This window comes from Mesocricetus auratus, unplaced genomic scaffold (genome assembly GCF_017639785.1).
Source record: "Mesocricetus auratus isolate SY011 unplaced genomic scaffold, BCM_Maur_2.0 Super-Scaffold_100025, whole genome shotgun sequence".
Lineage (NCBI taxonomy): Eukaryota > Metazoa > Chordata > Mammalia > Rodentia > Cricetidae > Mesocricetus > Mesocricetus auratus.
This window is the reverse complement of record NW_024429206.1, coordinates 1,582,543-1,605,135: the sequence shown is the minus strand read 5'-3', so window position 1 is coordinate 1,605,135 and position 22,593 is coordinate 1,582,543. Positions and strand designations below refer to the sequence as shown.

The 22,593-nt window shown below is 39.9% G+C and overlaps 1 protein-coding gene across 1 annotated transcript in view; it reads right to left on the bottom strand.

Moving 5' to 3' along the window:
• Window positions 1–3,470: 3,470 nt before the first annotated feature.
• The window catches only part of LOC121134042 (vomeronasal type-2 receptor 116-like), a 32,501-nt gene continuing 13,378 nt past the window's right edge, over window positions 3,471–22,593 (bottom strand). The window contains exons 5-6 of the mRNA XM_040731617.1: window positions 8,646–8,769; window positions 3,471–4,387 (exon numbers count right to left, since the gene is read on the bottom strand). Coding sequence (XP_040587551.1) covers window positions 3,471–4,387; window positions 8,646–8,769 — 1,041 coding nt within the window. The remainder of the gene's footprint in view (window positions 4,388–8,645; window positions 8,770–22,593) is intronic.

The window sequence follows — 22,593 nt, the reverse complement described above, 5'->3', positions numbered from 1 at the left end:
TAAGGAAAATTATAACTGTTTTCAATTCTGTCAAAGACCCCATAAGGATAAAATATTACCTGAGTAAACAGGAAGTGCAGTACAACTTGCTTCTAAATATATAGAAATGACAGACATCTGGCTGCCTGGACAGTCACCTAGGATTCTTTTGCAATGTTGGAGCATCCATCTTCACCCTACAGGCCTAGGATATCTGGCAGACTTTCGATGAAGCAGGCCTTTTAAGTACTGCCCTGTCTTACCTTGGAAATTTTTCCTTTGTGTTCTGTTTGCCCAGTTTGTACTGGAAGACTTTTATTTGAATTTTGAGGGACTGTCCTGCTTTACCTTGGCAAAGTTCAATAGTCTTTTCCTTTGTGTTCAGTTTGAACACTATGTTGTCAGCACTCAGGGAAAGAACAGTTTCTTTTCCCAGTGGTTAACCTTGCCACAATGAAAGCAAACTTCATAAGGAATTTCTTTGATTCCCATCATCTTCTCTGAAGTAAATTGGTGCTGCCAGGAGCAGACGTGTCTCACTGTTATGAAAAGCCCCAGGTTATTAAACATCTTAAATGCCATATTCTATAGGTCTTTGAAGTATTTGAAGAATATCTATCTCTATTGGTTTAACCTTGAAAATATACCTAATAGAACTACAAGTTTGAATAGTATAGATGACAAACCACTAACCTGCATTTCTTAGTTATACATTACATTTTTAAAGGAGCTGCATAAGAACAATACCTCAAACAAGAGTAGAAATGTAATTTGGTAGAACAAAAATAATCTTAAATTTGTATCAATATATAAAACTACATACCAATGTAAAATGTTTGAGACAGTGTTTGTTCAAAAGTAGACTCAAAATCCACATTTTATTCCATCATATCTGTACTATATCTGTGCCTTTCCCTTCAGAAAGAGATCCCTGAATCTAATCTCCTTTATTTAGTTTTCTGTCTGACCATGAACTGTAGCAATTTGTAAGCAACCTCCTAATTGATAACATGCATCTATAACCCAACAAATGCCCCAAACACCAAAGCCACCTATTGGGAATGTTAGTGTTGTTTTCTCTAGGCTGCTTTATGTTGTCTGGGGGTGCTGGCATTTTGGGGGCACCCTGAAAAATTAGGATAATGGTCAAGTTCCAGCTGGAATAGTCTGTGAAGTTGGACCATCTCAGCCAGTAACCTTGAAGCTGTTCTGGATGCAGAACTGCAACAGAGACTTTCTGAGAGGCTGGATCACCTGGGCCACCCATTTTCATTGGAGTCTGGCCCCCTTGCTCTGAAAACACAAACTTTCAAAAGGAACACACATCTGCATTTACACAAGTAAGGACTGTGCATGTACACAGGCCAACCAAAGATTTGTTTTTTTTTGTTGGAGCAGGTAAAATATGCATCTGTCATATTTCTTTATGTTTGTAACCAGGCTTTCTGGGGGGGGGTCTTCCCTGATCAAATCTGATCTCTATAAACCTTGAACAAATTCACAGCCTTTTGTTTCTTGTGGGAAGAAAAGCACAATCTTTTCCCCAAAGCAAGATGTTTTTTGAGTTCCATTTTAAAGTTAAGACATTCTTAAAGATTCAGCATTCCCCTTACAATTCTGTGTCTTCCAGCAACTGTCATTTGCTTGTCAGCAATCAAAAAGTTCAAAGACAGCAGCATAACATACAGGTCTTGACTTCCTTTGTATTTTCCTTCTCTGTTTGGCTTATTCTTTTAAAAATGGTCCTACTGCCATGGTCCCCTCCAACTGATGAAGCCACATAACTCTCACTCACATTCAGAGGGCCTAATTCAGTCCCATGCATGTTCCCTAGCTGCCATTCCACAGTCTGTGAACTCCCACTAGCTTGGGTCATCTGTCTCTTTGGTTTTCCAAATCTTACTTTGACCACTGTAGTTCATATTATTCCATCTTCCTCTGTTGAAATGAACTCCAGAAGCTTAGCTCAGTGCTTGGCTGTGGTAAAACCCAATACTTTTTATTTAATGTACATAACAGCAATAAAAAACAGGACCAATAAACCTAAAACACACACCAATCTTAATAATATCTGTAGTACAGAGTAATGGTGGATTCTTAAAATGGGATGAGTAGTTGTGATATTAACCTCCATTATCAGCTTGATGAGATATAATCAACTGGGAGGTGGGCCTCTAGGCATATCTATAAGGGAGTGTTTTAATTAGGTTAATTGAAGTGAGAAGACCTGCCCACTGTGGGTGGCATCATTCCCTCTAAAGACAGTGTATATAGCCAAGTATGATGGCTAATATTGATCAGATGGAATATTCTGTAGGTATATGCTAAGTCCACATGACCTATGGTATAGTTTAACTGTGGTGCATCTTTGGTGACTTTTAGTTTGGATGATCTATTTATGAGAGTTTGGTATTGAATTCACCCACTAATACCATATGAGGACCTATTTTTCATCTGTCTTGCTGCCTTTATCCTCTGTATTAATGAGTTTCTCTGGAAATATTGATGATATGCATTGAATTAATCTGAGTGTATCCTCTTTGAGGTCACTGACTTTTTTTGCAAGAATAATTCTTAAATGTCCACCTGATAGTTTATCTATTTCAGAATGCTGAGTTGATCAGTTGAATTATGCTCTCTTAGAGAAATTATATTGACTTCCTTTTTATGTTTGTTGTATTTTGTTTTATAGCCTGCACATCTGCTAGTTTCTGTCTCTTGTGGATTTTAGAGAGGTGTCAGCAGCAGCTTAGACTGTGGGGAAACTAAGCACTACAAGTTTGCTAATCTCCTTGCTAGACTCTAAAATCTAAAACCTTAGAAATTTGACCCCACACCTCATCTTTTTTCCTTTGTGAGTTGTGTTCCATGTTTAGTAGGACATTTTAAAACTACTTTAGAAAGAGTGTAGAAGTTACTAACAAAATTAAATTTGGATTACCAATAGTTCTAACATACCACTGCTAGGTATATAAACCCAGAAGACACCTAAAAAGATATTTGCACATATATGATTGTTACTGTACTTGCATAGTAGCTGAGAAAAGGAAGCATGAAGAATCCCATCAGCGGATGAACAGATAAAGTAAATGTGGAACATATTCACAGTGGCATTAATTCAGCCTTAAGGAAGAATAAAAGTCATGACATTTAGCAGGAAAATTTTGGAACTGGAAAATTTTAAATTTGGTGACTTAACCCATAGTCATGTGTATAAATACCACAGGGGGCTGGCATTTTCTGTCTCTCTCCTCAACCTGAAAGTAGCTGAGAGAGGGGAGAAAGTAAGGGAGGTGGAAAAGGGAAGGGGTAATGAAACACATGTATGAATGTAGAAACGAGGAGTGTTTTAAGATAAGGAAGAAACAGGAGGAAGTAGAGGGGATAGGGTATCAGTTTGTGCAGGGGATGGATAAGAACAAAATTCACATATGAAAATGTAATAATGAAATTTCCTTCATGTAAAAAGTTAAAAATTAATTAAAAATGTATTAAGACTTGTACCTATAATGTATTTTGTCCCTGAGACCCTGAATAGAGTTCTTTTCTGGTCTTAACAAAATGATGTAGCACTTGGGGGCAAAGATGCACCCTAGAAGCCCTGCACTGGAGGCCAAGATGGAGAAGACCTCCACAGCCACCATGACCTTCCCTTTGGTGCTGTGGTAGACAGGCAGGAAGGTGACCCAGACACTGCAGAACACCAGCATGCTGAAGGTCAGGAACTTGGCTTCATTGAAGGTGTCAGGCAGGTTCCTGGCCAGGAAAGCCACAGTGAAGCTTCCCAAGGCCAGAGCTCCCAGATATCCCAGCATGCAGTAGAAAGCAGTGACCGAGCCGTTGTTGCACAGGACGATAATGTGTTCCTGTTCAGAGTGTGTGTCTGTGTCAATGAAGGGGGGAGAGTTCCCCAGCCAGACCCCACACAGGACAATTTGGATGAAGGTGCAGATGGGAACAATGAAGTTAGGAGCCCGTGTTACCAACAACCACCTGATTCTTCTTCCGGGAGCAGTGACCTTATAAGCCAGAACCACAGTAATAGTTTTGGCCAAGACAGTGGAGACGGCTACAGTGAACAGCACTCCAAATGTGGTCTGCTGTAGGATGCAAGTGGCTGTGTTGGGATGGCCAATGAAGAGAAAAGGGCAGAGAAAGCAGAAGTGAAGGGTGAGGAGCAGGATGTAGCTAAGAGTGCGGTTATTTGCCTTTACAATGGGAGTGTCTTGCTTCTTCACAAAGATCCCAAGAACCAGAGCTGACAGTGCAGAGAAACACAAGGCCGTGCATGACAGCCCTATCCCCAGGGGGTCGTCATAATCCAGGAAGGTCATAGACTTTTGGAGGCAGTGGTTTCGCTCTGTGTTGACATATTGATGATCTAGACACTTCATACACTGATTCACATCTGGTGAAAACATGAGTGTTATTTCATGGTCAATATCTTTCTGTTGTCCACTTCACTCGCTCATTTGACTAGGTGAGCCTAGTAGCCCTCCTTTGCTACTTCAGATAATCAAATGAAAGTATGCAAGGTGGGGTTAATGTGACTATTGCCCATTGCCTCCATGGTGACATGAAGAAAGTCACATTTTCTCCTCCTTATTCAATTGTGTGTTGCTTTGAAGATTCTGGTATCATTTACCCCCTTTCCAGAAACTTCCCTACTTACTTCTACTACACAGCTTCAATTCGGTCACAATATTGCCTTCATATGAAATAATGCCTGGGCTTGGGAAGCTGATTGATTGGGTAACAGCCTTGCTGCTCAAGCCTGATGTCTTGAGTTTGGATTCCCAGGACCCACTTACTTATGTGTAAGTGTGTATGTGTGTGGGCTTGTGCGCATGATTGAAGGTGGCCTTTGGTACCCTGGAGTTGGAGTTATGAATGGTTGTGACCAACTCGATGTGTGTGCTGAGAACTGAACTCAGGTCTGCAAGAGCAGCAAGTGTTCTTAACCGCTGAGATATTGCTCCATTTCCTAGGTAGTGGGCTCTTGAAAATTCAATCGTGTATTGTTGGGCAGTTGTTAATTTTTATTTGCTTTCTGCTTGTCAATTCACCTGGAATTTCAAGTATGTGAATGTGAATTTATTTATATCATATTTCATTTTATTAAAATTTCAATGACTCCATTTGCAGTATTAATATTTTTCAGTGTTTCTCCTTATGGTTATGAGAATTCTAAACAGTTTAATATTTAGTTTAAAATTTTTAAGTTTTAATTTGTTTTAAGTTGTCTGTGTGTTTTGCTGGATGTGTGTTTGTGCACCACATGTGTGCAGTATCTGTAAGAGTCAGAAAAGGGAGTCAGATCCCCCAAGAACTAGAGTTTCTAATTGTGAGACTCCACATGGGAGCTGAGAACTGCACCTGGGTCCTTTGGAAGAGCAGCCAGTGCTCTTAACCCCTGATTCATCTTTCCACCCCTGAAATTTAATTTTTAGTATTCTCATTTTTCATTATCTTCTCTTTTCCTTAAGATGTTCCTTTGTTAATCTCTTCTACTTTACTTTTGTTGTATTCAATTTTTATTTTTCCAGTTTTAAATGAAACTTTTAAAATAAATTTTTATTTAATTTAGAAACAATCCTATTTTACATATCAATCCCAGTTCCCTCTGCCTCCCATCCTCCCATGCCCTCTCCCGACCCACCAGTCTCACCCCAACCACTCCTCAGGGAGGGTGAGGCCTTCCATAGGGGTCATCAAAGTGTGGCACATCATTTGAGGCAGGTCCTAGGCCCTCCCTTGTGTGTCTAGGCTGAGAGAGTATCACTCCATGGGTTATGGACTCCCAAAGTCCATTTGTGCACTAGGGATAATACTGGTTCCACTGTCAGAGGCCCCATAGACTGCTCAGGCCTCTCCACTGACACCTACTTTCAGGGGGCCTGGTTCAGTCCTATGCAGGTTCTCCAGCTTTCAGACTGGGGTCCATGAGCTCCCACTTGCTCAGGTCAGTTGTTTCTGTGGGTTTCCCCAGCACAATCTTGACCCCTTTGCTCATCCTTCCTCCATCTTTACAACTGAATTCTGGGAGTTCAGTTCAGTGCTTAGCTGTGGATCTCTGTTTCTGCTTCTGATGAAGGCTCTAGGATGGCATTTAAGGTAGTCATCAATCTCATTATAGGGAAAGGACATTTAAGGTAGCCTCTCCAATATTGCTTAGATTATTAGTTAGTGTCATCCTTGTGGATCTCGGGACATTTCCCTAGTGCCAGATTTCTTTTTAAACCTGTAATGGCTCTGAAGTTCTACAAATCAAAGTTTCATTATAGATGTATAATGATTTGTAGAAATTCAGCTTCTCTTTATTAAACACAGTAAAAGCAAATATGCCTTGGGGACACTTTTTAGCTTATAGATTTCTTTCTGAAGATAATTTTATCTTCAGTGTACCATAATTAAGAAGTGGTATTTTTAATCCTGGAGTCATTGTAATGTGTGTTTTATTTCTATTTTTAATTGTAAATGTGTGACTGTGTATATGTGTACATGCATATTTGTGTTTGTGCAGGTGTGTGTATGGATGTGCATGCATGCTTGTGTGTGTCCATGTGGCAGTCAGAGGTCAGCCTCAGATGCATTCGTTATGAATCATCTATCTTATTTTATAATGTGATCTCTCTGTGGCTTGCTGATTATTAGGCTAGGCTGGCTGGTCAGGGAGGGCCAGGGATTTGCCTATTTCTGTCTGTCTAGTGCTGGATTGTCAGGCACAGGTCATCACCACACCTGGCCTTTTATGTGATTGTTTGGAATCTACTTAAGTCCTCACGTTTATGGGTATTACTTTACTTCCTGAGCCATTTCTCCAACCATGTTCTCTCTTCTTTAGCCTATGGCCTGTTGAAAAGATATTAAATATTAGATTTACAAGTATTCAGCCATCTCCAATATAGACCATGGAACAAAATGTTAAGGAACAACGTTATCATGTCTCCATGAAAATTCACCCTTCTGAGTTAGTATATCTGTTGACATTGCCATTGCCCCATGGCTTGTATGTGAAGCCATTTAAAATATTTTCAAAGACGTGTCTCACCATGTTGCCCATGCTGGTTTTGAACTCTTGGTCTGAAACCATTCTTCTACCTTTGCCCTCTGATTCCCTGAGTCTTCATTATGTTCCACCATGCATCACTTGGAATTTCAATACTAAATGAATTGGGACTATGTCATAGTTTGCCATTTCTACTTATCTTTGCAATACTAGATTCCATTAATCATTAATCTTGTAATTTCCATAATGTTTATCAACTATTAGTATTCAGTGATTGATGAGTGTCTTTTATTTCATTGTTAATGGTGCAAAGAACCTCAAGAAAGAGGGAATATAGTGAAAAAGAGGCAGAGAGTCCTCTCATACTTTCCAAATAGATAAAACTGAAACAGCATTGGCTGGATGTATGTTAACAGGGATAGCTACATGAAAGCTCCAGGATTCAACAAGAAAACTCCAGCCTGGTGCAACCCAGAGATCTTTCATAGTGAAATGGTCATCAAAAGAGGACCTAGGACCTAGCACCCATATTGTGACAATATTGCTGCAGGAGAGCTCACTCTATTGGAGTAGAGGCTAACCCACTCCAGACTACAGTCTCAAAAGACAAGACACCTGAAACCTATTAATCAGGTTTATATAGAAGAAGAGGCCTCTGTGTTACTCTGCAGATTCTCAATTTGCAGTATGAGATGCTGGCTGAGATATGTCCTATTGTTTGAGCTTCTCTGTGGTCGGAAACACCTGCCTTTTCTTATTTCTGGAAAGGTCAGTGAGTGATCACTCATGTGACTGTCTTGGTTCTGGGGTGCACCTCTGGCATAAACCTGTTAAGAATTCTGTACTGTGGAGAATTTCAACTTACAGAATGAGGTGAAAGATGCTTCCTCTGAAAATGGATTAATCCCTTCTGGGTGGTGTGGGGTCTAGGACAGCCTATGTGTTAAGCTAGGGGTTGAGTGTGAGGGCTTCAGGAATGCAGCTGGCAGATCATGTTTGTTCTTCTTCCCTCTCCCAGCAGTGATCTTTGAAGATCTGCCACCCCTTGCTCATATTCAGACATACCCCATAGGGGAACATTTGCCCCTAACCAGCTCTTTTCAGTACATAAAGAAGCAGAGAGGAATTTCAACTACTTTCAGGTTCAAACAAGTTCAGCTAACCACCTTTTGTGTACCCTGGTTAAAAAGAGTGTGAGAATGTAAGTGTGAAACGGGCTAGTCACACCCTGTATGTTGCACTCCACCTCAGAAGACACACAGGGCATCACTGATGAATGTAGGCTGTAGCCCTCTTATCCCCGTGATAGCATTCTAAAACATCAGTGTGAAGGAAATTTATTTGTTATTAAAATTACTTTTGAAACAGTTCTCCCTGTGTAGCCCTGGCTGTCCTGGAACTTGCTATGTAGAACAGTCTGGTTGTAAACTCACAGAGATCAGCCTGCCTCTGCCTCCTGGGTGCAGAAGGTGTGCACGACTACACTTTACTGACTTAATTTTCTTTCTCTTATTAACAAATGTCTCTGACGAGGGGAGTCGCTTAGTGTGTGAAGTGTTTGCAGTGCAAATGTGAGAATCTGAGTCGAGATGTCCAGAAGCCTCAAAAAAAGACATTAATTAGAAGTCGAGAATTTCTCCATAAAAATCACACATACCTGTCTCATTGGAAATCTCATTCTCTGGGCATGGAGTGCAGACAAAACAACAAACTGCCTTTCCTTCTGGGAGGGATTTTCTGTATCCAGGACCACAGCTTTCACTGCATACAGACTGGGGAGTCTGAGGAAAATCAGATGTGGGCACGTTAACATTCAGATGTTTGCCTACTACTTTATTAAGTATGTTGTTCATAGAGTTGGATCTTTAATGAATCCAGTTTTTGTATCTGTAAATAATCAACTGATTAGATGTCGCTGTAGCGTGGACATCACATGCCCCATTAGTGGTGATGACCTTCAACATGTGGTGTTTCTGGGACATGGTGAAGCCTTTCAGTGGAGCGAACTTGGGGCTGGAGAAATGGCTCAGTACTGACGGCATGGAGTGCTCTTGCAGAGGTTCTGAATTTGGCTCCCACATTACATGGATCAAAATTGCCTGGACCTTCAGCTTCAGGAAACCCAACAGCCACTTTTGGCCTCCATGGACTCCTGCACACAACATTCAGATTACAATAATGAAAACTAAAAACAAAATATTTTTTAAAAGTTGAGGAAGTTAGTGATTGGAGGCTGGCCATTGGAAGGCATACTGGGACAATTGACTCATCCTACCTCTAGTTTTGCTACCTGGCTGCTAAGAGATGAGTGGTTTCTACTGCCACGAACCACACTATGGTGCCTTATCTGAGACTCAAAAGTAACGGTTAAATGGATCTCAGAAACCACCAAACTCAACCTAGAGATATGTTAGTAATGAATACCCACAACAGAGGGTGTGCATATTTTGACATGAAATGTGTGAGCATTTAGATGCATACTGGTCAATCAACATGCTCTAATTACATATAGTATGTAAGAAAATTCTCTTACTTAAATTGGAAGAATAAAATTTTAAAAGCACATATATGGTTCAAGTCATTCTGGATATTATAATGGATTAAAAGCTGCCTCTGTGAGATTCAGTGAATGACAGGAGTCACAGTAAAGACCAAAAGGACTCAACCTTTATCAGAAAAAGAAATAAGCCAGTATGGAATTTTTGTTTCCATCAGGAACAGTCAAGCAGGCACTGTTTCAGCATCTTGCTTGCACTGGTCAAGGACAAAAGTAGCAGCCAGTGAGGCACTGTTGGACATGGACACTAGAAAACAGCAGGCTGGAACATGTCAGCCCAATGTACAGAGATGCAAGCAGTGGGTGAGCAGAAGAAATGAGGCAGAGGAGTTTTAGTTGAGATTCTCCCTGGTCATCCTGGAGACAGTTTCCTGAGCAGAAAACACCCCATCACAGCCTTGGTGAACTCCTGTGAAATATTTTCTCTAGTATCATTCATGCCCTACACCATGCACTGCGCTTCTCATTCATACTTTTCTCTCTCTTCTCTCATTTCCACAATTCCATCCTCATTTTTCTATTTAAGTAGTTTTCACACCCTTAGCTCTAAAATCCCGTAGAGTATATTTTCCCCAATACCCTAGTGATGCTATCTCTGAACCATGTTACAAAAAAAGAAAAATACATAGGTGTCATCTACAGCAAGTTAACATCGATATTTCTGTCAAATTCCTGTATTTGTTATTGTAATTGACTTCCCCCATAAAGATGTTAGGACATCTCATGCTCAAGGATTTGTAGAATTAATATTGTGGAAATGACCATATTCCCGAAAACTACTTATGGATTCAGTGCAATACCAATTGAAATCCCTATTTCATTCTATGCAGAAATAGTACTAACCTAAATTTTACATGGGCCCACAAAAAACAACATATAATATTTTATGTATTTATATTATTTTTAATACCCAATAATATTTTAAAAGTTTATCTGGAAAATTTTAAAATGTCAGTATATAAAAAATATCACAAAAATTCTCAGGCAAAAGAAAAATACAGAAAAAATATGTAATATAATATGAAAATATTCAAAAGCTTTGTCAAATGAAGTATTTTGAAGATGTGTCTCCTCTCAGATCTCCCCCAACTCCCCACTCATTCAACTCCATGCCCTTTCCTTTCTTAACACTGATCTCACTTACATTTATTGAAATATTTAATACAATAATTTTTATATCCCAACCCCAGCGAGTCCAGCTTCAGCAACCCCAGCTTCAGCTGCAGTAAGGAAGGAGACCAGTGGAGATGGAAAGACCCCACCAGCACCCACTGGAAGAAGAGATGGGAAGAAGACAGAATAAGAGAGCACTCAGCAATAGAAACACCAACATGACCCCACCAGAATCCAGGGATCCAACACCAGCAAGACCCGAAAAGCACTACATAGATGAAGAAGAGGAGACAGACCTTAAAAATTATTTCATGAAGATGATGGAGAGCCTCAAAGAAGAAACGAGGAAATCCCTTAAAGAAATAGAAGAGAAACAAACAAAAAATCCATGAAATGGGGGAAAAATTCAAGAAATAAACAAATCTCTCGAAGAATCTAAAGAGCACCAAGAAAAAACAACCAAGAAAATTAAGGAAACAGCTCAAACAGTTGAAGGATTGAAAGCTGAAATAGAAACGATAAAGAAAACACAGAATGAAGGGATGCTGGAAATAGAAAAGCTCAGTAAACAGTCTGGAACTACAGATGCAAGCATCACCAATAGAATACAAGAGATAGAAGAGAGAATCTCAGGTGTTGAAGACTCATTAGAGGACATAGCATCGTCAACCAAAGAAAATCTCAAAACCAACAAATCCTTAACACAAAATATCCAGGAAATATGGGACACCGTGAAGAAGCCAAACCTGAGAATAATAGGTATAGAAGAAGGTAAGGAAATTCAACTTAAAGGTACAGAAAACATATTCAACAAAATCATAGAAGAAAACTTCCCTAACCTAAAGAAAGATATGCCTATGAAAGTACAAGAATCTTACAGAACACCAAATAGGCTTGACCAGAAAAAGAAGTCACCTCGCCATATAATAATCAAAACATCAAACCTACAGAGTAAAGAGAAAATATTAAGAGCAGCTAAAGAAAAAGGCCAAGTAACATATAAAGGCAGACCTATCCGAATTACACCTGACTTCTCAATGGAAACGATGAAAACCAGAAGATCCTGGTCAGATGTCCTACAAACGCTAAGGGAACAAGGATGCCAGCCCAGACTACTATATCCAGCAAAGCTCTCAATTACCATAGATGGAGAAAACAAAATATTCCATGACAAAGCCAGATTTAAACAATACGTATCCATGAATCCAGCTCTACAGAAAATGCTAGAAGGAAAACCTAGAGCCAAGGAAGATAACTACATTCACAAAGACACAGGCAATATATAATCATACTTTACAAAACACCAAAAGAAAAAGGGAGGAGAAACTACACAAAATAACTTCACTAACAATAAATCAAGCGCAAACAAGGATCACCAATCAATGGTCATTAATATCCCTCAATGTCAACGGCCTCAACTTGCCTATAAAAAGACACAGACTAGCAGAATGGATACGAAGACAGAACCCTTCCTTCTGCTGCATACAAGAAACACATCTCAACACCAAAGACAGACGTTATCTCAGAGTAAAGGGCTGGGAAAAGATCTTCCAATCAAACGGCCCCAAGAAACAAGCGGGCGTAGCAATCCTAATATCTAACAAATTAGACTTCAAATTAAAATCAATCAAAAGAGATGAAGAAGGGCACTTCATATTCATCAAAGGAAAAATACATCAAGACGAAGTCTCGATTTTAAACATCTACGCCCCAAATACAAAGGCACCTACATTTGTGAAAGAAACATTACTAAAGCTCAAAATGCACATAAAATCTCACACACTAATAGTAGGAGACTTCAACACTCCGCTCTCACCGCTAGACAGGACCTCCAGACAGAAACTTAACAAAGAAACAAAAGAATTAATAGAAGTTATGACCCAACTGGGTTTACACAGACATCTATAGAACACTCCACCCAAATACAAAGGGATATACCTTCTTCTCGGCACCACATGGAACCTTCTCTAAAATTGACCACATAATAGGAAACATAGCAAATCTCCACAGATACAAAAAAATTGGAATAACCCCCTGCATCTTATCAGACCACCATGCATTAACATTAGAATTCAACAATAACACAAATCGCAGAAACCCTACAAACTCATGGAGATTGAACAATGCACAATTGCACCATCCCTGGGTAAAGGAACAAATAAAAAAAGAAATTAAAGACTTCCTCGATTACAATGAGAATGAAGACACAACATACACAAACTTATGGGACACTTTGAAAGCAGTGCTGAGAGGAAAGTTTATAGCACTAAGTGCCCACATGAAAAAACTGGAGAACAGTCATACTAGAGAATTAATAGCACAGCTGAATGTTCTAGAACAAAAAGAAGCAAACTCCCCCAGGAGGAGCAGACGCCAGGAAATAATCAAATTGAGGGCTGAAATCAATCAAGTAGAAACCAGGAAAACACTGAGAAGAATCAATGAAACAAAGAGTTGGTTCTTCGAGAAAATCAACAAAATAGACAAACCTCTGTCCAAACTAACCAAAAGACAGAGAGAGACCATGCTAATTAACAAAATCAGGGATGAGAAAGGGGACATAACAACGGACTCTGAGGAAATCAAGAGAATCATCAGGGCATACTTTGAAAATCTGTACTCCACAAAATTTGAAAATTTAAAGGAAATGGACAATTTCCTGGATAGATATCACTTGCCAAAACTAAATCAAGAACAGATAAAATAATCTAAACAGACCTATAACCCCTAATGAAATAGAAGCAGTCATCAAAAGTCTCCCAAACAAAAAAAGCCCAGGCCCAGATGGCTTCAGTGCAGAATTCTACCAGAAATTCAAAGAAGAGCTCATTCCAATACTCGTCAAAGTATTCCACACAATAGAAGCAGGAGGCTCACTGCCAAACTCTTTCTACGAGGCTACAATTACCTTGATACCCAAGCCACACAAAGACACAACTAAGAAAGAGAACTATAGACCAATTTCCCTCATGAACATTGATGCAAAAATACTCAATAAAATACTTGCAAACCGGATTCAAGAACACATCAGAAAAATCATCCACCATGATCAAGTAGGCTTCATTCCAGGAATGCAGGGATGGTTCAACATACGAAAATCTATCAATGTAATCCACCATATTAACAATCTGCGAAAGAAAAACCACATGATCATCTCACTAGATGCTGAAAAAGCCTTTGACAAAATCCAGCACCCCTTCATGATAAAGGTCCTAGAGAGATCAGGGATAGCAGGAACGTACCTGAATATAATAAAAGCAATATACAGTAGACCAACAGCTAACATCAAACTAAATGGAGAGAAACTCAAAGCAATTCCTCTAAAATCAGGAACAAGACAAGGCTGTCCACTCTCTCCATATCTCTTCAATATTGTACTTGAAGTTCTAGCTACAGCAATAAGACAACAAAAGGAGATAAAGGGGATACAAATAGGAAAAGAAGAAGTCAAACTTTCAGTATTTGCAGATGATATGATAGTTTACATAAGTGACCCAAAAAACTCCGCAAGGTTACTCCTAGAGCTGATAAACACCTTCAGCAATGTGGCAGGATACAAGGTAAACTCAAAAAAATCAGTGGCCCTATTATATACAGAAGATGAAGTGACTGAGAAAGAAATCAGAGAAACATCACCTTTTACAATAGCCAAAAACAGCATCAAATATCTGGGGATAATGTTAACCAAGGAAGTGAACGACCTGTATATCAAGAACTTTGTGTCTTTGAAGAAAGAAATCAAAGAAGATACCAGAAAATGGAAAGATCTCCCATGCTCTTGGATTGGTAGGATCAACATAATAAAAATGGCAATCTTGCCAAAAGCAGTCTATAGATTCAATGCAATCCCTATCAAAATTCCATCACAATTCTTCAAGGACCTGGAAAGAGCATTAATCAACTTTATATGGAAAAACAAAAGGCCCAGGATAGCCAAAACATCCCTATACAATAAAGGAACTTCAGGAGGCATCACCATACCTGACTTCAAGCTCTATTATAGAGCTATAGTCCTGAAAACAGCTTGGTATTGGCACAAAAATAGGCAGGTAGACCAATGGAACCGAATCGAAAGCCCTAATTTTAACCCACACACCTATGAACACCTGATTTTTGACAAAGAAGCTAAAACTGTACAGTGGAAAAAAGAAAGCATCTTCAACAAATGGTGCTGGCATAACTGGGTAGTGGTATGCAGAAGACTGCAGATAGATCCATGTTTATCGCCTTGTACAAAACTTAAGTCCAAATGGATCAAAGATCTCAACATACATCCAGGCACACTGAAACTTTTAGAAGAGAAAGTGGGAGATACTCTTCAACGAGTTGGTACAGGAGACCACTTCCTAAACATAACACCAGTGGCACAGGCACTGAGATCTACAATTAACAAATGGGACCTTCTGAAACTAAAAAGCTTCTGTAAGGCAAAGGACACAATCAAAAAGACAAACAGGCAGGCCACAGAATGGGAAAAGATATTCACTAACCCTACATCTGACAGAGGGCTAATCTCCAAAATTTACAAAGAACTCAAGAAACAAGTCTCCAAAACACCAAAGGATCCACTTGAAAGGTGGGGTACGGAGCTAAATAGAGAATTCTCAGTAGAGGAGGCTAAAATGGCCAAGAGACACTTAAGAAAGTGCTCAACATCCTTAGCCATCAGGGAAATGCAAATCAAAACAACTCTGAGATACCATCTTACTCCTGTCAGAATGTCTAGAATCAAAAACACCGAAGACAATTTATGCTGGAGGGGATGTGGAGAGAGAGGAACACTCCTCCACTGCTGGTGGGAATGCCAACTCATACAGCCTCTTTGGAAATCAGTATGGAGATTCCTCAGGAAAATGGGAATTAATCTACCACTAGACCCAGCAATTCCACTCTTAGGCATTTATCCAAATGAGGCAGGTTCATACAACAAGGGCATCTGCTCCACTATGTTCATAGCAGCATTGTTTGTAATAGCCAGAACCTGGAAGCAACCTAGATACCCCTCAACTGAAGAGTGGATAGAGAAAATGTGGTACATTTACACAATGGAGTATTACTCAGCAGAAAAAAACAATGGAATCTTGAAATTCGCAGGGAAATGGATAGCACTGGAAGAAACCATCCTGAGTGAGGTAACCCAGTCGCAAAAAGACAAACATGGTATGTACTCACTCATATATGGATTTTAGATATGGATCAGGATAGTGCCAGTCTGCACTTCCACAGATAGAGAGTCTGGGAAACAGGAAAGAACCTAAAAGATATGCATATATGCATAGTACCCAAGAGAAGAGGATGGAGACAAGATCCTCTGAATGGATGGGGAACAGGGCGAGGGGGGGTAGTGGGACCTGGGAAGAATAGAGGGGGTAAAGAGGAAGGGAGTTGGTCATGGGGGAACAGGAAGTTGAGGGGTGGGGGTAGAATAGGGGGAAGAGGGAATCATAGGATTGAAGACAGATCAGGCACCAGAGTGACCTCGAGTGATCTAAAGGTATAACATCAATGGGCAAGCTAAGCAATAGTGGAAGGACCACCTCGAATGCCCATTCCTGATAATGAACTTGATGTCTATAACTATCCGGGAGCCTTCATCCTGGGACTGATGGAAGCAGAGGCAAACACACAACTAAGCACTGAACTGAACCCAAGGAACCCAGTGATAGAGAGAGAGGAATGATGAGCAAATTGGCAAAGAATGGGCTGGGAAAACCAGCAGAGACAGCTGATCTGAACAGGGGAGTGCTCTTGGACCCCAGACCGACAGTGGGGAGGCCAGAATGGGACTGACCTGGACCCCCCCCAAATGTGAGTGTCAGTGAGAAGGCCTGGACAACCTATGGGGCTCTGAGCTGTGGATCAGTGTCTATCCCTGGTATACAATCTGTCTTCATGTGCCTATAGCACAAAGAGAGATGCTCTCTCAGCCTGGACTCTTAGGGGAGTGCCTTGACCCTACCAAGAGTAAAATGATAGACTCTAGACATCCCCTATGTGGAAGGATTTGGCAATAGGGTGGGAGGGAGGGTGGAAGGGGAGTGCGGGAGGAGGGGAGGGAGAGGGAACTGGGATTGACATGTAAAACAAGCTATTTAAAATTAAAAAAAAAAGAGAGAGTACATGCCATGTTTCTGTTTTTGTGACTGGGTTAACTTGCTCAGGATGGTTTCTTCTAGTGCCATCCTTTTGCCTGCAAATTTCAGGATTCCATTGTTTTTTTCTGCTGAATAGTACGCCATTGTGTAAATGTACCACATTTTCTCTATCTACTCTTCAGGTGAGGGACATCCAGGTTGCTTCCAAGTTCTGGGTATTACAAATAATACGGCTATGAACATAGTGGTACATACATCCTTGTTGTATGAATGGGCATATTTTGGATATATGCCTAAGAGTGGAGTTGCTGGGTCTTGTGGTAGGTTTATTCCCATTTTTCTGAGGAATCTCCATACTGATTTCCAAAGTTGCTGTACAAGTTGACACTCCCACCAGCATAAATTGTGGTTGGTGTTTTTGATTTTAGTCATTCTGACAGGAGTGAGATGGTATCTCAGAGTTATTTGATTTTCATTTCCCGGATGGCTAAGGATGATGAGCACTTTCTCAAGTGCATCTCAGCCATTTTAGACTCCTCTATTGAAAATTCTCTATTTAGTTCTGTAGCCCACTTTTTAATTGGATCCTTTGGTGTTTTGGAGACTTGCTTTTTGAGTTCTTTGTAAATTTGGAGATCAGCCCTCTGTCAGATGTGGGGTTAGTGAATATTTTTCCCATTCTGTGGGCTGCCTTTTTGTCTTGCTGACTGTGTCCTTTGCCTTACAGAAGGTTCTCAGTTTCAGGAGGTCCCATGTAATAATTGTTGATCTCACTGTCTGTGCTAATGGTGTTATGTTCAGGAAGCTGTCCCCTGTACCAATTCGTTCAAGGATACTACATACTTTCTTTTCTAAGAGGTTCAGTGTGGCTGGATTTATGTTGAGGACTTTGATCCATTTGGACTTAAGTTTTGTGCATGGTGATAGACATGGATCAATCCGCATTCTTCTACATGCCAGTGTTCAGTTATGCCAGCACCATTTGTTGAAGATGCTTTCTTTTTTCCATTGTATATTTTTAGCTTCTTTGTCAAAGATCAGATGTTCATACATGTGTGGGTTAATATCAGTGTTTTCAATTTGATTCCATTTGTCTACCTGTCTATTTTTGTGCCAATACCATGCTTTTTTCAGGACTATAGCTATGTAATAGAGCTTGAAGTCAGGGATGGTGATGCCTCTGGACATTTCCTTGTTGAACAGGGTTGTTTTGGCTATCCTGGGTCTTTTTTTCCATACAAAATAGATTATTGTTCTTTCAAGGTCTGTGACGAATTGTGCTGGTATTTTAATGGGGATTGCTTTGAATCTGTAGATTGCTTTTGGCAGGATTGCCATTTTTACTACATTGATCCTACCTATCCAAGAGCATGGGAGATCTTTCCATTTTCTGAGGGCTTCTTCAATTTCTTTCTTTAAAGCCTCAAAGTGATACAGGTCTTTCACTTGTTTGTTTAGCGTTACCCCAAGGCATTTTATGTTGTTCGTGGCAATTGTAAAGGGTGATGTTTCTCTGATTTCTTTCTCAGCACGTTTATCATCTGTATATAGTAGGGCTACTGATTTTCTTGAGTTGATCTTGTAGCCTGCCACTTTGCTGAAGGTGTTAATCAGCTTTAAGAGTTCCCTGGTAGAGTTCTTTGGGTCATTTATGTAAACTATCATATCATCTGCAAATAGTGAAAGTTTGACCTCTTCCTTTCCAATTTGTATCCCCTTGACCTCCTTTTGTTGTCGTATGGCTCTGGCTAGAACTTCAAGTATAATATTGAAAACGTATGGAGAGAGTAGACAGCCTTGTCTTGTTCCTGATTTTAAGGGAATTGCATTGAGTTTCTGTCCATTTAGTTTGATTTTGGCTGTTGGTTTGCTGTATATAGCTTGTATTATGTTTAGGTATGTTCGTGTTATCCCAGATCTCTCCAAGACATTTATCATGAAGTGGTGTCAGATTTTGTCAAAGGCTTTTTCAATGTCTAGTGAGATGATCGTGTGATTTTTGTTTCTCAGCTTGTTTATATGGTGGATTACATTGATGGATTTTCGTATGTTGAACCATTCCTGCATCCCTGGATTGAAACCTACTTGATGGTGGTGAATGATTGTTTTGATGTGTTCTTGGATCCGATTTGCCAGTATTTTATTGAGTATTTTTGCATCAATATTCATGAGGGATATTGATCTGAAGTTCTCTTTTTTAGTTGTGTCTTTGTGTGGCTTGGGGATCAAGGTTATTGAAGCCTCATATAAAGAGTTTGCCAAAGACCCTTCTGCTTCTATTGCGTGGAATGATTTGAGAAGAATTGGTATAAGCTGTTCTTTGAATTTCTGGTAGAATTCTGCACTGAGGCCATATGGACCTGGACTTTATTTTTGGCTGGGAGACTTTTTATGACTGCTTCTATTTCCATAGGGGTTATAGGTCTATTTAAATTGCTTATCTGTTCTTGATTTAATTTTGGCAAGTGATGGCTATCCAGAAAGTCGTCCATTTCCTTTAAATTTCGAATTTTGTGGAGTACAGATTTTCAAAGTATGACCTGATGATTCTCTGAATTTCCTCAGAGTCCATTGTTATGTCCCCCTTTTCATTGCTGATTTAGTTAATTTGCATGTTCACTCTCTGCTGTTTGGTAAGTTTGGAGAAAGGTTTGTCTATCTTGTTGGTTTTCTCAAAGAACCAACTCTTCGTTGCATTGATTCTCTGTATTGTTTTCCTAGTTTCTACTTTATTGATTTCAGTCCTCAATTTCATTATTTTGGCATGTACTCATCCTGGGGGAGTTTGCTTCTTTGTGTTCTAGAGCTTTCAGCTGTGCTGTTAATTCTCTAGTACAGCTATTCTCCAGCTTCTTCATGTGGGCCCTTACTGCTATGAACTTCCCCCGTAGCACTGCTTTCAAAGTGTCCCATAGGGTTGGGTATGTTGTGTCCTCATTCTCATTGAATTCTAGGAAGTCTTTAATTTCTTTTTTTATTTCTTCTTTGACCCAGGAATTGTGCAGTTGTGCATTATTAAATTTCCATGAGTTTGTAGGTTTTTTGCAATTTGTGTTGTTGTTGAATTCTAATTTTAATGCAGGGTGGTCTGATAAGATGTATGGAGTTATTCCAATTTTTTTGAAGCTGCTGAGGTTTGATATGTTGCCAAGTATGTGGTCGATTTTTGAGAAGGTTCCATGTGGTGGTGAGAAGAAGGTATATTCTTTTTTATGTGGATGAAATGTTCTATAGATGTCTCTTAATCCCAGTTGGGTCATTACTTCTATTAGACCCTTTGCTTCTTTGTTGAGTTTCTGTCTGGTATTCCTGTCTAGTGGTGAGAGTGGGATGTTGAAGTCTCCCACTGTAAGTGTGTGGGGCTTTATATGTGATTTAAGTTTTAGTAATGTTTCTTTTAAGAATGTGGATGACTTTGTATTTGGGGCATAGATGTTCAGGATAGAAACTTCATCTTGGTGGATTTTGCCTGTGATGATTATGTAATGAACTCCTTCATCTCTTTTGATTATTTTATTTTAAAGCCTAATTTGTTAGATATTATGATTTCTACCCCTGTTTATTTCTTGGGTCCATTTGATTGGAAAATATTTTCCCAATCTTTAACTCTGAGGTAATGTTTGACTTTGAGGGTGAGGTGTGTATCTTGTATACAGCAAAAGGATGTGTTCTTTCTTGGATACATTCTGTTATCATTTGTCTTTTTATGGGTGAGTTAAGGCCATTAATACTGAGGGATATTAATGACCATTGATTGCTCATTCTTCTTTGATTTGGATGGTTGTTGCTGGTGGAATTCTACCCCCTTTGTTCTTTTGGCTGTTGGTAAAGTTGGATTATCTAATGCCTATGTTTTTCTGGTTGTAGCTAATTACCTTGGGTTGGAGTTTTCCTTCCAGAACTTTCTGTAGGGCTGGGCTAGTGGATACATATTTCTTGAATATATTTTTTTCGTGGAATATCTTTTTTTCTCTATCTATAGTGATTGAGAGCTTTGCCGGCTATAGTAGTCTGGGCTGGCATCCATGGTCTCTTAGTGTTGGTAGAATATCTAGCCAGGACCTTCTAGCTTTCATCGTTTCCATGGAGAAGTCACGTGTAATTCTGATAGGTTTGCCTTTATATGTTACTTGGCCTTTTTCCCTAGCTGCTCTTAATAGTCTTTCTTTATTCTGTATATTTGGGGTCTTGATTATTATGTGGCGAGGGGACTTTTTTTGTGGTCTACTCTGTTTGGTGTTCTGTAGGCTTCTTGTACCTTCATTGGCATGTCTTTCTTTAGATTGGGAAAGCTTTCTTCTATGATTTTGTTGAATATGTTTTCTGCCCCTTTGAGGTGGTTTTCTTCACCTTCTTCTATACCTATTATTCTTAGGTTTGGTCTTTTCATGGTGTCCCATATTTCCTGGATGTTTTGTGTTAAGGATTTGTTGGACTTAAGATTTTCTTTGGTTGATGAATCCATTTCTCCTACTGTATTTTCAACACCTGAGATTCTCTCTTCCATCTCTTGTATTCTGTCGGTAATGCTTGTATTGGTAGTACCTGACCATTTGCCCAGCTTTTCTATTTACAGCCCTTCTTCAGATTGTGTTTTTTTTATTGTCTCTATTTCAGTTTTCAACACTTGCACTGCTTGTATTGTTTCTTGCAATTTTTGGTTTATCTTTTCGTCCATTTGTTGCATTTTATGAACTTTTTGGTTTGTTCTTTCTTCCATTTCTTGCATTTTTTGGTTTGCTTTTTCTTCCATTTCTTGCAATTTTTGTTTGTTTTTTCTTCCTTTTCATGCCTTTTTTCGTTTGTTTTTTCTTCCATTTATTTGTGGGGTTTCCTATATCCTCTTTTAGGGCCTCTATCATTTTCATGAATTTGTTTTTAAGGTCATTCTCTTATGTTTCCTTTGCATTGGAATGTTGGAGTCTTGCTGGTGTGGAGTCTCTAGAATCTGGCAGTGTCACATTTGTTTTTCTGTTGCTGAGTGTGTTTTGTATTGTGTGTTTCCCATCTCTTCTTCTAGTGGGTGCAGAAAGAGCACCTTAGTGGTCTGGCGGTTAGGGGACCAGATTTCCCTTTCAGTGGGTGCTAGCAAGTCCAATATTCTGGTAGTTCTTCTATTCCTCATCCTAGTTCTGGTCCTGTGGGTGGAGAAGAAGACCAGGAATCTGGGGTGCTTAGCCTCCTACATGGTCCCCTGGTCCCTGGTTCTGCTGGTTTCATGGTCTCATTGGTAGAAGACCTGGAAACAGGAGTGCTGGCTCCCACCAGGATGGGGAGCTCTGTGACGTTTCCAGGCAATCCCCAGGCACTGGAATGCAGGCCTGTATCCAGGGCCTGTTTTACCTGGTCCTGCCAGACATGCTGATCCCCTGGTCTCCTTGGTGGAAGAGAATACCTGGGATCAGGGGTGCTAGGCTCCTGCCAGAATGGGAAGTTCTGTGGCCGTCCCCAGTCCCTGGAAGGCATGCCGTGATGTGGGGTCTTCTTTACCTGGATCTTCCTTTCCTTTTTTTAAAACATTTTTTATTTAACTTTTTACACATGCTACTTCCAGCTCCCTCTCCCTCCTCTTCCCCCTTCCCCAATCCCCTCAACATCCCACTCCACCACACCTCTGCTCCCCAGGGAGTTCAAGGCCTTCTATAGGGGATTTTCAAAGTGTGTTATATCATCCTGGGCAGGGTCTAGGCCCTCTCCCATGTCCAGGCTGAGTTCTTTCTCAGTGTTTAAAAACAAGCAAACAAAATGAAAACAAACAAAACCCACAAGAGTCAAGCACACATAAAGCAAAAGACCAGTAACACAGTAAGATTTTATGACATAAAAGTTCTACAGAAATA